Source organism: Anopheles ziemanni, chromosome 2 (genome assembly GCF_943734765.1).
Source record: "Anopheles ziemanni chromosome 2, idAnoZiCoDA_A2_x.2, whole genome shotgun sequence".
Taxonomy (NCBI): Eukaryota; Metazoa; Arthropoda; class Insecta; order Diptera; family Culicidae; genus Anopheles; species Anopheles ziemanni.
The window spans coordinates 46,355,669-46,372,000 of record NC_080705.1 but is presented as its reverse complement, the minus strand read 5'-3'; the positions used below and the strand labels follow the sequence as shown (position 1 = coordinate 46,372,000).

General features: G+C 37.8%; 1 protein-coding gene across 1 annotated transcript; it reads right to left on the bottom strand.

Moving 5' to 3' along the window:
* Nucleotides 1–935: 935 nt before the first annotated feature.
* LOC131293663 (intraflagellar transport protein 74 homolog) lies at nt 936–3,094 on the bottom strand. The gene is made up of 5 exons (XM_058321739.1): nt 2,970–3,094; nt 2,776–2,890; nt 1,715–2,690; nt 1,106–1,635; nt 936–1,043 (listed from the first exon to the last, which is right to left on the bottom strand). Exons 1-5 carry the CDS (start codon nt 3,092–3,094, stop codon nt 936–938), a joined length of 1,854 nt encoding a protein of 617 aa, XP_058177722.1.
* Between the last annotated feature and the right edge of the window lie 13,238 nt (nt 3,095–16,332).

The following is a 16,332-nucleotide window of genomic DNA, read 5'->3' as shown; positions in this document are numbered from 1 at the left end:
CTGGCTGATTTTTGCAGTAAAGGCGGCTCCAAGTGAATAAGCGGTTTGTAAAGTGATGTATAAATTTATTAAATAAAAAAACGCTCTCTTATTATAAAATTACGGCTCGGGAATTTTCCTTTGTATGTGATGACAAGATGTTGAAAACATCGCCTCCATTAAAACACCGCGTATTGTATAAAAAACATCGCGTCAAACGCAACCAACATATTTCGCGGGTTCCATCAGGACCCTGATAATACCATGAAAAGCACCCTTTTCATAGCGCAACATGACTATTTTTGTTACTCGGGCTAAGTAGTCATTGTATACTAAAAAATATTTGTGTATTTTTAGAAAAAAATTATTTTCTCGGTATTTGCCCTGCATAGAAAAAACTAGGTGAGGCTATCATTTTGGGGCGCAGTGTAGTTTAACTTCGATAGAGTTCGTTAATATGAAAAAACAGTGACGTTTTGTTTTGTTCGACTATAAAGAGCTTTATTCTGGAATATATATTTTTTGTTAACAAATAAGTATAAACAAACATGAGAAGAACTTGAAAATGGTTGATTAAAACATGTCTATCGACTGACCTAAGTGCGGCAGAGTAAGGCGGTTTGAAAACACAAAACAAACAATGTTGTACTATTCATGTTGTGTTTGAAAGATTTTTTGGGTTGATGTTGTGAAGTGTTTTAAAGCACCAAGGTGCCCACGATAGAAGTGATTTTGTATTAGATAGCTGTCAAGTCTAAGCCATATTATTCATTTAATTTTACAACCTTGCCTTAAGTCCTCATCTTTGAAAAAGCTTTGATACACTTACATACATCGATCAATATCGGTCCGGCAACACACGCGTACGGCTCATGAGCGCTGGCTCACACTCCATAAGTTTTCAGTCAGTTCTATAGATCGAAATTTTAGCAATAAGTACTATTTTAGCAATAAGGCTAAAATAAATTATTCATGCAATATGTATCTGTTTCTGAACAGAGTAGTGTGTTATATTCGTTGACCATGGCATTTACTTCCTCACGTATTGGTGAATAATCATTCTCCTAGGTGAAAAAAAATTTGTTAAACTTGAACATATAAAAAAATATATAAAGTAGTTCAGTACCTGCTGTAGCTGATCAAAAGTGCTCTGTAGTGATTTGTTTTCTTTGAGAATATCGATCAGCTTTTCTTCGAGGTGGGATAATTGACGATAAGTCTCATTGCTTTTTAGTTTTATTTTTAAATCTTGATGTCGACTTCGTGCTTCCTCAACCACATTGTCAGTCACACGCTTTTTATCGTCTAACTCCTGCAGCGCTGAAGAGAGATCGTTCATTTTAGCGATGGCGGTGGATCGAGGTATTTCCAAATTCATGTATTTTTTAATCAATTTCATTGTATCCGTTTCTTCTTGCCGTAAAGTGTTTACTTGCTGCCTAGTTCGGTTTTCAAGAATTTGAAGTTGTTTGAGTAGAATACTGAGTTTTTTATACTCTTTTATGAGACCAGCATGAGAGTTAAGATCGTTCTTGGATATAATTTCGTCATTATCTAGTTTATCTGATTTATCCTCTCTCAAACCTTTCATGTTAATTCCTTGTAGCGTGATTTGTTCAATTGCGAAAGTTATTTGATTTTTCAGCAATTCTATTCCTGAAACGAATGTGAAACGGTAAATAAGTGGCCATTCGTTACATCAAATGTTAAATGCTCTTGAACGAATGATACTTACTTTGCTTTTCTTGATCCATAGTTTTTTTGAAACCGTTCAAGAAAGACGACATGACTTCATCGCGTTTTTTAAGTTCCTTATACTTGATGTGTCTTTCTGAGTTCCCCTCTTCAAGATCGTGCTGAATTTGTTGCCATAATTCCTTTTTCTCATTCAGCTGATCTTCGATTATTTTCAACTGTCTTCCAATTCCACTGAGAGCTTTGTTGTTAGAACGAACTTCGATGATCAGTTTCTCGCGTTCTTGCGCCGGAGTGAGTCGATTATTAGCTTCATCGTACATCGAGTTCCTTTTAGCAGATAACTCTTTTAGTTTCAATTTGAGGCGGTGTGCTTCAGCCCTACTTTGCGAATTTGTTATTGTTGAAAGAAGCCGCTCCTTTTGTTTTTCCATTTCACTTATTCGCGTATGAAATACAGTGTTTTGTTTTTGTAGATTTTCGGAAACAAACTGAAGATCTCGATATTTGCGCTGTTCCTCATCGGTTAAAGAGTTTATCATCTCTTTGCTTATATTCTTTTCCTTAGCGGTTTCATTTTCTAAGCCCCGATTTTCGGTGTCTTTGAGTTGACGTTGCTTAAATATGACTTCCAACTGCTCCTGAATATGTTCGTTTTGCTCTCGTAGAGCTACAGTTTCATTAAGGAGATGTTGTCTAGTCATACCCGAACTGCAGTTGTCCAATGCCAAATTCATTGATGTGAGAGTTGACTGTAAGTTTGTCAAATCTTTGGCGGCATCCTTTACACGCTTTTCGTACAACTTACGAGCTGATCGTTCGCGGTCGAGGAATTTTTTATCATTTGAAAGTTTGCTAGTCTCATAGCTGATTTCATGTATTTTACTTTGTAATAATGCTTGCCAATATCGCTTATCTTTAATTTGACGATTCCCACTGGCGGTTGCACCTGGGCGACTATACGATGTCGATAGACCGCTTATCCCATGCTGAGTTATGGGTCTTTCACTCATCTTCTGTTTATCCAAATCGGTAATGAAAACATTTAACTTTCACAATATAAAACATATGATGATACATGTATTTTAAATCCTCACTTACGTTTCCTGCGTTTCCAAGCGCAGAGCCAATACGTTGCGTGGCAATTGAGCTTTTGGTATTAATATTGTTTGCTGCCAGTCTACTTGCAGTACCACTACGTAATGCCGAAGGAGGCCTTACAAAAATAATTTGAGAAACAATATAGCTTGTTACTTATCTTAACAAATATTCATAGTTTATTGTACAATACTTACTTAATAGTCGTCCCAGGCCTCATAGTAGCCGTTTGGCTCGGTGTTGACGAATCGTTCATTGCAAAGTACGCCATTCCTCGGTGCGATGCTGGCTGTATCGATGAGTTATTATTATTATCCGCCATTGATAAAATTACGGACGATTTGGTACAATAAATGTCACACTAACCCTTTCTAGTTCTTCCTCAAATAAATTCCTTTTCGATGAAAGTTTGCAGTACCGGTTGCCTGGGTTACCAACGTATTGGCCAAGGTGAATGCTATGAATTTTGACAGTATATTGGACTCACGAGAGTCAAGATTACTGTACTGCTGGATCGCCACAGCTATTCATGTCTCTTTACCTTGAATGTTGAATCGCAAAATCGTTAAAAGTACACCGCTTAGCAAGGTGTATAAATATAGAAGGTGACTTTATGTCGCTTTAGAAGGGGTGCCATATTTGAGAAGAGTTATGTCAAAAGCCCAATCCTTTTCCGATACCCCCCTCAAAATCCATATGAATACCCCAGAAGTGTTAAGGTTCATCCAGACGACAGCAATGTTTCTCGGCAATGTTGACGTTTATCGTATTCGTACACGACTTCGTTGACTGTATGTGTGTGCCAAGTAACATTGACGAACGAATTGACGAGCTATCCATGGGTCGATGGATAAGCTAGAAACATTGACGAGCAATGTTGACAGCGATCCGTTTGGCATTCAACAAGGTAACGAAGCTAAGCTATATCCTGTACGAACCTTAAGTAAATTATTAATTAGAACGAGTCAGTTTCATTTGGGCAAGTGTTGGTTCACTTTTTCTATCATGCCACTAATTAAATTCACTTTTGTGATGTTAACTAGTTACCATTTGTTGTTATTATCTATTAATACATATTTCACCAAGATAACTACATGCCATGAAAAATGTCTAGAAACCTTGAACATTGTTGGAAACATTGATGAACATTGATTGCCATCGTATGGACAGAATCCGCCATTTTTGCACATGGCTGACAACCATGTTTGAATGTGTGCGATAGATTGACGAAAAGATTGCCATCGTCTGGATGAACCTTTATGTCAAGTCATGAAATGTCATTTTACACTGGACGACTTCACCTTCTAATTTATACACCTTGACCGCTTAGGACAAATACAAGGTGTACGGTTAGGGCTTCTCCTCGGCGGCCAAAGTGTACTGTTTAGCCCAGGGATTGGCACACGTTTTTCAAAAAGGGCCAGATGATTAAAGAGAAACCGAAGGCGCGGGCCGGATACTTTAAACGATGCTTCAATGTTTTCAAAGTAAAACCCTTTGTAATGGAGAGTGGAACTTTCTAAAAAGTAAAGTTGCATAAAAAGTGGTAAAAGATAAAACATTTAAAATGTTATCGATAAACATATAACAGGAACACCTGGTTAAACAATTATCATCTTCATTTTTAGGAAGAAAATAAACCTGACATCGTGAACAAATCCTATAAAAATTTGGAATGGGTTTTTAGTATGTAGCACCTAAATATTCTTACGGGCCGGATAAAATCATTTGGCGGGCCGGATTTGGCCCGCGGGCCGCACTTTGCCGACCCCTGGTTTAGCCAGTTGTCAAAACGAACAGCCTATGTTTCCCGTGTGTGGATATGTGCGTCACACCGAGTGTATGTGTCAAGAAGCTTGGAATCTGATGTTTCCCATGTGTGGTTTTGTGCCTAGCGTTGTGTTGTTTTGTTATTGCACGGAGGCGCGAAATCCGAAGACATTTGATTCATTCTTGCTAGTTTGTTACCAGCAGTGCTTGTGCTTAGCATATTCTCTTTTAAAATGAAACGAAACTGTTCACATTTCTGTAAGCTTCGTGCTACGGGGCAACTATATAAAATGTCTGCTCGGTGGGTAGCCCTTGAGAGCCTTGCAGAGCATCCTGCATCGGAAAATGCTGAATCTGTTTGGGAAACCCAACATTTTCCTATGTGTAAGAACTTATATGATTAGTAGAAACTTTCTCATTTCCGCGTGTAAAATGATATTTGTGATTACTTGGCTTTCTATTTATTGGTTGAAACAGTTAGTCCAAGCGAAGGAGGTCCGACTGTTGAATCGCAGGAAGGTGATGATTACCATTGCGAAGAAGTATCTGATGTCGAAGACGAAGAAAATGAACGACTGAACATGGACGAAGATGCTTCTAATCCGGCCGAGAGTCCCAGTTTCGGAACATGGAGCTAAAAGAAGCTCTTCAATATTGGGCGGTCACAATGCTACAATCGCGTGCATCAGTAAACATGATCCTGGAAATCTTTCATGAGCTGACAATTTACAAACATTTACCAAAAGATGCACGAGCAGTATTGCAGACGCCAAGAAAGCCTTTAAATATCATAAATATTGAAGGAGGCCGATGTTTCTACAATGGAGTTAAAAAGTGCTTGATAAATCGCCTCGAGTGAGTATTTTATGGAAATAGTTTTTATGTAATGAAACTTAGTATATTGCTGACACGTATCAATTCTACTCTTTTGCAGACATGTGGTAGTTCCAGAAATTACAAACATCAATGTGTTAATTGATGGATTGCCACTTTATAAAGGATCTCCTTCTTCCTTTTGGCCGATACTAGTGAACGTTCATGAAATTTCGATATATCGACCTGGGTGTGATGAGACGATTGCTACGAGGCTGGTTGTATGGAGCACATGGGGCAGCTAAGTGGTCAACAACTCAGTCCAGTCGGATATCAAGAGCATTGGAAAATATGGAATTGCCCTCGGAAATTCATCGACCCATGCGTAGTCTGCAACATTTAAAATATTGGAAAGGGACTGAATATGGCAGTTTTCTCCATTACGCTAGCCTTGCCGTACTAAAAGATAACATTAGTAAGCAAGCTTACAAACATGTTTTACTTCTGTTCAGTGCAATAACAAAAGCAAAGTTGCGCAAAGCTGTGACCAGGGGTTAAGGGACATCGAGACGGATGGGTTCTTACTAAAAATTTTGAAGTAGTACAATATTCGACAGCATGCGGTATAGAGTCTTCCATCAAAATAAAAGGAAAACCCTTAAAAGAAACAAATAATTACTTTGATAATGAATTCCAGTCTACTGGAACAAATATTTGTACCGCCAATTTAAGTACACTAGACAGTGAGGATAAAGAATACGATCCAAACGATATAAAATATAAATATGTTAATTTAAAGCTGTTGGAATAAGGACAAATGCCATTTGTTCCTCTGATGCATACTTTGAAGCATGATTCAAATAAATAATAGGAATAAAAGCTTGTAGCATAGTTATACTGGTACGTAAATATCTTTAACAATATTTGAATAAACAACTAGATGTGTAAATGAAAATCGTTTTATTTATTCATGTCGTCATTTTTGTCAACCAATACTCGGTTAATTTTGGGTTTATGAATTTGCTCATTTGAAAACACCTGGTTTGACCGTTTCATTTTGGATGAAGCACGTATCTAAAAATCAAATAATCATCAATTGATCGATAGGAGCGGTGGCTTCATGCAGAGAAAGTACCTACTCTACCTCCAACGACTACGGTTCGAAATCACACAACGCAAACCACCTCTGGTAAGTAAAAATATGATTGATATTGTTCTTCTTCTCTCTTCCACAAATCCACAGGTAACATCGAAAGCACAGGTGCAAGAGCAGGGCAACCGTGTGAAGCAAGCCCGACCGACGAAGACTGCTTAGATAGATGCAAACAGCAAAGAAAAAAACAACTAAACTCGAGATGCGCACAACATAGATGAGAACCAAATTGACATAAGGTGTATAGAACCTTAGCTTCGTTTTTTTTTTAATTTAAAGCCTGACCATAACTAAATTGAACCAAGGAAAGTGCGCTACTGTGGCGCCTCTAGGGGCGTCTGCCAGAAACTAATAGTTTTAGTAGTATTAGTACATAGTAACAATGAAGTTGTGAAAGTTTCAGACCTGTACTATTGTTTTTCGCGAAATGGCGTATAATGGAAATTGAGCGACCAAAAATGAACCCGCACAAATAACTGCAGCGCCGGTGGACAGATTGACAAGGCCTGGAATCCATTATAAAATCAAAGACACATTACATGTATTTTTCTTTTGTACAGTTATACATAAGGTTTGTTATAAAAATAGGTACCCACACAACACGAAGTCGTATTAAGTTGAATAAATTGAATCTCATATTAGTATATTTCGAATCGGAATCGCAGTATGCATAGACAATGTACGAGCAATGTATATTCTTTGTTGCATATGATGCCGAATAAGAATGTAATACGATTTTCTTTATGCATACGTATAGATATACGAACAATGTACGGCTGATGTATATTGTAAGTCGTATATGATGCCGACTTAGAAAATATACGACTAAACATATACATTTTGAACAATGTACGGTTAGCGCCTCCACTTTTGTACGTATAGGCATTATTTTAGCATAATTCACGATTCAATCATATTGCATAAATATACGATTATTGGAAGTTGTATTTCGATTTACGTACAAGTGTGTTGTGTGGGTAATTACTATTTACGTGTTCCCGGTTCCAATATTCACGTACTTTTTTTTTGCAGATTTTTCGACCTGCCATTATTCCAAGGTTGTCTTGGAGTGGTACTGGGTCAATAAGATCCACTTGATACCAAAACCAAATTTCCCATAGTTTCGCCCCATCGAAAAAATCTGGAAAATCACAAAACTTCAGCTTACCGTCCGTCCACACGGCGCTGCGACAATTCTGCGACCGGGGTTTCTGCGACCGATTTGTGCTCACCGGAAGTGTCAAAGTAATCAAAAGTAGCCCAAGTCGGCCATCTCGCATGTCAAAAGTGTCGCAGAAACTCCCGCCGGCACTGGGTCGCAGCGTTGAACGCACTGTTTACTACGTTTCAACAGATTTTGCACGCGCACACGGACTTGACAATCGCGTTCCGAGAAAATTGAACACAACCAACGTTAAAGTCGATAGAAGTGCTTTGATCATCGACTTGGGTATCGGTTTTATTACGTTTGTTTTTTTTATGTTATTTGTAAACAAAAAATAAATTCCAGAATAAAATTCTTTCTAGTCGAACGAAAACGTATACGGATAACGGACATATTGAAAAGTTTGAACAATACTTAAGCGCTTCCAAAACTATGCTTTTAACGTTTACTTTTTTTTACATTAATGTTTTTGACTTTCTAGAATGCTTAGCCATGTAATGATTCCCCAAAATATGCCATAGGGCGCATTTACATTGAAGTTATTATTTACATTCATACATTTTAATACAATAGTTGAATTAAAAAACGGATTAAAAACATGAATTAATACGTCAGTATATTTATTTACTATATTAAAGCTCCTTTTCGTCGAGCAAACCGGCGTTACTTGTTTTTACATTAATGCTGTTGACTTTCTAGAATAATAAAAATATGCTATACAGTAGATATCCGACATACGCGGTACTCGACATACGCGGATTCGGAGATACAGTCTGTTCCCGAGTTACGCGGTTTTTGCGTTCCACAGAAATCCGCGTATCTCGAATTTCCGCGTATCTCGAATATTGCTTGACACATAGTTTATATTAGGAGTTAAGAGATCGAGCTATTGTGTACATGTATCATAGAATATTCAAAATTTTTCTTTGTCCATTAATATGAATGCAATGCAAGCGTATTCAAACTACATAAATTGCAACAAACGAAATTAAAAGCGTAAGTTATGCAAATGTGTAATTTACACATTTTTTCGTGTGGTTGTACATCTCAGGAATTTAAATCGATGTAATAAACCCAATCTACTGTCAAATTTTGAAAACCGCGTATCTCCGAATCCGCGTAAAGCAACCCGTAGACGTTGCGAACTTGTACGTGCGAACAATTTGACAACCAATGCCAGGTTGTCAAATTGTTCGCGCTTACAAGTTCGCAACGTCTACGGGTTGCTTAAGTCGAGAACCGCGTAACTCGAGAACAGACTGTACGCGGTTTTCAAAATTTGACAGTAGATTGGGTTTATAACATCGATGTAAATTCTTCAGATGTACAACCACACGAATAAATATGTAAATTACACATTTACATAACTTACGCATTTTATTTTGTTTATTGCAATTTATGTTGTTTGAATACGCTTGCATTGCATTCATATTAAAGGACAATGTAAAATTTTGAATATTCTATGATACATGTACACAAGAGCTCGATCTCTTAACTCCTTGTATAAGCTATGTGTAAAGCAATATTCGAGATACGCGGAAATTCGAGATACGCGGATTTCTCTGGTCCCCATTATCCGCGCAAGTCGGATACTGACTGTATGCATTTTCATGACAATTATTATTTACATTCTTTCATTTTAACACAATAAGTAAATTAAAAAACGCAATAGAAACATGAATTAGTACGCCAGTATATTTATTTACTATATCAAAACTCCTTCTCGTCGAACAAACCACGACAATGACCATTTTTACATACGAATAACGGTATTTTTGTAATGTCGCAGAAAGTTGCGACGAAAACGTTGGCCAGATTGTCCAACGCTGCGATCCAGTGCCGGCGGGAGTTTCTGCGACACTTTTGACATGCAAGATGGCCGACTTGGGCTACTTTTGATTACTTTGACACTTCCGGTGAGCACAAATCGGTCGCAGAAATCCCGGTCGCAGAATTGTCGCAGCGCCGTGTGGACGGACGGTTAGACGAAGTGGTAGAACAGTTAGAGATGTTCTTGGCAAGAAGAAGTGAACGGACATTGCGAAAACGGTGTCCCTTTCCACGATACGAGCGCTAATGCAGGAACCAAAACACAAAATACGTGAATTTATAAGAACAGTGAACACTAGAATACTAAAAACCTATTTTTATAACAATCGTCATGCATAATTGTACAAAAGAAAAATACTTGTCATTTTTATTGATTTTTTATGGGTTCCCGGATTATTCAATTTGCTCAATTACCTTGGTTTTCCAGTTATTTGTGCAGGTTCATTTTTGGTCGCTCTCCCGGGAGAGCGCTGTGTGACATTGAGAGATCGCATGTTGTGTTCTTTCGCAGCAGTGCTGTAAAACGAGAGCACTTCTTCAGTGTTCATAGCAAACGTTAAAACAGAATGCAGTCCTTCTCCTTGATAATTGGTACTCGGACATCGCGATCCTGTTCACAGCAAAGCAAAACGAGTTGCGCCAGATCCTGCAGTAACAGGCAGTGAATTTCTACTCCTTCCTTAAGTTTGATAATGAATTATAACACTCCGACTAAACTAACTTAATGACAATATTCATATAAAAGAATAAATTCTGTTTTCACAGTTCAAGTAATACGTAAAAGTATAAAATAAATTAAATGAAAAAAATAAATTTTCACAATAAAAGTTTTTTTCCGTAAACGTAATAGAAAATAAAAAATAATGTATGTTAAATGAGATATGTATTTATGTATCAGTTTTTCATTTTTGTCGTTATTCGCATAGCATCGTAGATGGCGATCGAACTGAGAGCTGAAGTAGCTACTTGCCGCTGGAATAGAACTGAGTCTATTTTTCGGGCAAGTAGATGGATGTATTGGTTGACAACGCGTGTAATTACAAGTTGTCAAAAATAATTGTTTAATTTTCGTGATTTTTTTAGGATAACCTACGACTTATGTTACAGAAATGTTATTTTATTGCACCAATGATCGATATTTTTATTTATTGAAGACAACATCATGGTAAATTTAATTTCATAACTTTCTGTTTACTTGTGTTAGTGGTTTAGTTACCGGCAAGTACTTGCTACAGTGCGAACGGCTACTTGCCACTTGCCTGCTTACTTGCCACTTGCACTTGCCGACGTGCGAATCAGCCTTAACAATAAGACAATCAATGGTTGAATTGCTCCAAAGACCAAATCGATTCTGTGAATGGTCCCTAGGACCATCAGGATCGTTATCGGTATCCGCTCCTAGGGGGAGCTGTTTCATTTCAGTTCCTAGGGAACTACCTACCACTATGCGTCAAACTGAGAAAGAAAAGAGAATTGAGAATTCTCTCGTGAAATCGGCAAAATTCATCTCTCTCTCTATCGGAGAGAATCGCGAATCGGGAACATTCGACATTTGTTTTCCAAATTTATATGAAAATGACATTTTGAACCGGTAGGTCAACGACACTACTCACCAGATATGTCAATTAGTGTTGGCAGAATCAGGATTCGGAAGATTCGATCCCTAGACGGATTCTAAAGATTCAAATCCCATTTGACGGATTCAAACACGCTTTCTGGACTGCACCATCGCGTAAGAGCCCCGCTACACGACCCGAAAACTCAAAAACTTCTCGGCGAGAAGAGGGGAACAACCGAGAAGTTAACGTCAAAAACTTTTCAGCTCCGTGAGCTGAAAACTGCACCCGAGAAGTTTTTGGCAGCTAACCGAAAACTCAAATGCGTCAGAAGAAGAAGACGAAAAAGAAATAAATGTAAACATAACAAATCTCAAAAACAAAATAAACGAACATATGGTGATAAATTTACGTGTTTCTTTTGTAGTTACGGTTAGTTAATATTTTGTTATTTTATAGCTAGAATATCAATTATAAATTCACTATAGATCAGGGGTTCGCAAAGTCCGGCCCACCAACTGATTCCAAAATCTAAAAGTTTCAAAAAGTTTAATGATAAAGATTAAAATATTTTATTCTACCACTTTTTATGTAACTTGAGAACATCAAAATCTTCCTTCTTCATGCGAAGAAAGTTAATTATAGTTTCATTTGCTTGCTCTGCTACAGTATTGTCCAGCAAACGGTTGCCATCTTCTTGCCTCCGCACAATACGCCTGTTGCGTTGTTGCAAGTTTTGGGTACTCAACTCGATGACCCGCGATAGGGTAGTTAGCCACACTTCAACAGATTATCCATCTTTTACTTTTTGTGTGAATTGAAATAAGATCTTGTTTGCTTTGAAGGAAGATTTTTGAGTTAACTGAAAAATCAAAAACAAAAACCTCGTTGCGCCGCAAAGTTTTGAGTTTGCGGCTCGTGTAGCGTGGCTCACAGAATTGGTACCACAAAACGCGGCTACACGAACCGAGAAGATTTTGACGTAAACTTATACGGTTTTTGAGTTCTCGGTTGGAGTTTTCGGTTCGTGTAGCGGCCCGGTAAGGCCGCGTCCACACGGCATCGTAGCGTAGCGATTTTGACACTCCGTCGTAGTGTCAACTATTTTTTATGGCCGTGGCTAAGGCCTCTCGACCAACATTTACACTACGACGGAGTGTCAAAATCCCTACGCTACTATGCCGTGTGGACGCGGGGTAAAGCAAGCCGGAGACGTCGCGAACTTGAACGCGCGAACAATTTGACAACCATGCATTGCCTATGTTAAGGAAAGGAAAGGAAAATAATAAGAGGATATCTTCCTTTCCTTTCCGTAACGTCTCCGGCTTACTTAACGCGACGTCCCCTTACAGGCGCTGAACTCCATGCAAAAAAACCTAGCGCGATTCGCACGACTTTATTAAGATTGTTCTGCCGAAACTGGGCTACTTTTGAAACGGGACGTCACGCTGCAGTGTGGACCATTCGGGGTCATTAAAAAGTAGCCCATTTTCGGCAGAACAATCGCGCAAGCCAAGCGCGACAGAGGTAGGAGAGTATGTGGAAATATGTATCACATAGGGGCGCAAACTCGGCTGAAATTGTTTATTGAATTTTGAGGTAGTAATGCATGATATTTGTGTAGCTACGTATTTTATGCACCCTGAGTGAGTTTGGAGCTTCCACATTTGAAATTCACTAAGAAAACAAACTTAAACAGACAACGACAATATTTTGGCCCACCGTAGGAAGTATATATTTCCACATCATCTCCTACTTGTTGAAGAGCTGTTTGTTTACGTTTCGACACTCGAAAAAACTTTGGTAAAAATATCAATTAAAACGGAGTTTGATTACTGAATTACATTTGTGAAGGCTAGAAATAAGTGATAAAACGAAAAATCCGATGTTTTGTGAAGAATATTGCTCGTTTTGTTCGCGTTTGTGTTTCGACTTGTTTACGTTTTGTCCAGCTGTCGGTTTGTTTTCGTTTCGAATTGACATTTGACAAGAGCTAGTGCGACGCCGCGTTTTTCGCTGCTTCTACACTAGCGCGGTTTGTGCGACATTTTTTTTTGTATGGAGTTCGGCCGCCTGTCAGGCGATGTCGCGCTGTAGTGTGGACCCCGAGTAAAGATTCAAATCTCATTTGACGGATTCTAAAACTTTGACTCGATTTGGTTCGAATCAGATTTGATTTGTTTTTGCGCGATTATGTGGTGAGTCGTTGACGTACCGGTTCAAAATGTCATTTTCATTTGGAAAACCAATTTTTCGACATTCATCTCTACGTTGGAAAACCTATGTCGAATGTTCCCGATTCGCGATTCTCTCCGAGAGAGAGAGAGAAAGATTTTGCTGATTTCGCGAGAGAATTCTTAATACTCGTTTCTCTCTCAATTTGACGCATAGTGGTGGGTAGTTCCATCGGAACTGAAATGAAACAGCTCCCCCTAGGAGCGGATACCGATAACGATCCTGATGGTCCTGGGGACCATTCACAGAATCGATTTAGCCTTTGGAGCAATTCAACCATTGATTGTTTAATTGTTAAAGTAACAAATAATATGAAAAATCGGTAAGTTTGGTATGCACGCATGATATGACGGATTGGGACTCGGTTTCGAAGATCCGGATCTCAGAATGGAATTGAATCGAAAGATTCGAATCCCTGTATGGATTCAGTTTCCCCATCACTATTGGTGAGTTGCCATATTGGACTGTGTCGCACCGACCACGGTGTATTTTTCGTGAGTGACAGCAAGCGTCCATTTTGATTCTGCACATCCAACTGTTTCAATCCATCATCGCCATAGCGGGGAGCGCACAGCTACGAAGGCTTCGAGGACGCCATTGTTTATTTTTTATGCATAAAAATTAACTTCTCCGGTACTGTGCTACTGTTATAAAGTGTTAAAAAACGGAAACAGTGTTACGTGTGTTGGGAAAGTTATCGTTCCAGAAAGTTAAGCCGTACCGAAGCTTATGGTTTGTACAATTTTTCCTACGTTCTATATGTTCTGCTGGTATATATATGTTAATATGGTAGTCAGAATGAGATGGAATGTCGATAACTAACCAAACAAGGAGGAAAACATTGTTCATCTTTGCAAATGAATGTTATATACATAATATTGGGCCAAGTAAAATGGCAAATGCTTGACGATGAGTTGAAAATTAATTTTTTTCCAATTTTGCTGTGCCAGTTAACTACTCGGGACCGCTTAATTTGTCGAGATACTAAACTTATGCAGCAGCATTGAAAGAAAAGTAGGGTACAATGAAGTATAGAATGAGATAGATACAATAAGTCGTAACTGCTTGTAAGAAAAGAGTGGAAATATACTCCTTGTTTTGTCTGACATGGAAATAAGAGCTCTTTGGCGCGCATAAAGAATAGTATGAGATAGACAATATGACGCGTAGGTGCTTGCGGAGAAAAGAGCGGATGTAACCGAAAAAGCAATATCGCGCGTGAGCATTTTGAAGTATTAATCGTTTGGTCCCTTTCCAACTCTTACCTTCTCAGTTTCTTATTGGGAAATTCTTCTAGTTACTTTATGCACATCATTTTTAAGTAATGAAAAAGAAATTATGTGCAGTTGCAAAAAAATGTAAATGATTGTTATTTGTTAACTTCAGTATAGTATCGTTTGGTATTTTTATGGTTGGTATCTGTATCTGGAAAATAGTGAAATTGTATACAATTTTTGTAGGTTTAACATGAAAGTTGTGATGGCGGTAAACTTGAGAAATTTCAAATTTAACACGTTGCGTACCAAGCATTTTAGCACAATTTTTAGTACAATTTTTCAAATTACAATTTGTTCATAATATTTGTTAAACCTATTGTTTTCGAAGGCCAAGCAAAAACTTAGCTTCCCAAAATATTTATATGAAATATTACAATAATTTTTATGTTGCATTTTTATTTATTTATGGGTCAAAAACTTTTTAGAACTAGAACTGCTGTCACCCAAATTAGGGAGCGATTGTATTAAGATTTTTCGAGAAAATCGTTAAAATCTACGAAACTCTTTCCTTTTCAACGAATCATAATGTTATAAGCAGATAGTTCACTCACTTTGAAATAGAAGCACCTATTGCGTAAAACAATCGGTAGTAATTGTTTTTATTAAGCTTTGAGAGCTTTTAGGAATTATAAAAAGTTATTTGAATGGTTGGATGTCGAGAAGTAATGTTAATTTCGATATAAAAATGGACCAAAATAGATGCAAAGAAACCTGGTTTCGACTGAAACTTCTATGCATTTTGATACTGACAGGTTGTCAGAAATTTTCTAGACGAAAATGCGGGCATCCTGCAAAAAAGTGGATTTAAAAAAATCAAATTAAACATGTAATCTCACTAATTGATCTCACTTTAACATAAAAGTAAATAGCAGTTTCTAAATTATTTGAAAGATTATTTAAACCATAAAACACAGAACATAAACATGGGGGGCAAAATAGAAACAAAATAGTGACAAAAAGTATGTTCGGGAATTGATGATTTTCAGTCCAGCATTAAATTAACTTAAAACTATGAATTTCAGTGCGTGTTTAGATAGCTACCCTAAATTACCATACCAAGTTTATCGTTTATCACTAAGTGGGCCAAAATTAGCACTATTTCCTTATTTGCCTATGATGGACTAAAGTATCTTAGCACAACTTCTTTTTTTATTACGAATATACTTTTCAAAGTTGAAGGTATTAATTAAACTGTAAATTCAACATTACGATCCGTTCAACGGTCCATTTGGTAGATGTTATTATATCTATCTCTTTTGTTATGCACACTTTCAGATTTTCGAACGATGGACGCAACACTCGAAAGAGACAAAAGTATCCGAAACTTCATGTAGCGACTACATGAACAAGCACGGAATTGACAGAGGTGAGCCGTGATCGGATATCTACGGCAGCCGAGATCCTTCTTCGACTGAGAAAGTGTTGTTGTGTTCAAATGCGCGAAAAGTCAACGGTGTCGATTTTTTTTCAACGAGTACAAGTTCGGGAAGAACATTGAGTGAATTTACATATGAACTCCATATTGCTAAAAATATCAACTGTCTAATGAGTGGTGAACTGCGTGTGAAAACTGTGTGCACAGAACAAAACGAAGAAACATCGTGTAAATCGTGGTAGCAAGCGCATCTTGTAAATCAGTTCGTATGCATGAAAATGCACTGTTCTGTTGATAGCTAGCAACAGCCAGGGCAGTTTATGTAGAAATATTATAAGAGCCATATTCAACTGTGCACATCATAAAAAATCCAAGGAACACCAAAC

What these genes read in the sequence shown, in the direction of transcription:
- LOC131293663 (XM_058321739.1), bottom strand. Translation starts at nt 3,094, where the DNA reads ATGGCGGATAATAATAATAACTCATCGATACAGCCAGCATCGCACCGA. An exon ending in CGCTTGGAAACGCAGGAAAC is followed by an intron (nt 2,691 to 2,775) that starts GTAAGTGAGGAT and finishes TTGGATAAACAG; the next exon opens with AAGATGAGTGAAAGACCCAT. An exon ending in CTTTTGATCAGCTACAGCAG is followed by an intron (nt 1,044 to 1,105) that starts GTACTGAACTAC and finishes TTTTTCACCTAG; the next exon opens with GAGAATGATTATTCACCAAT.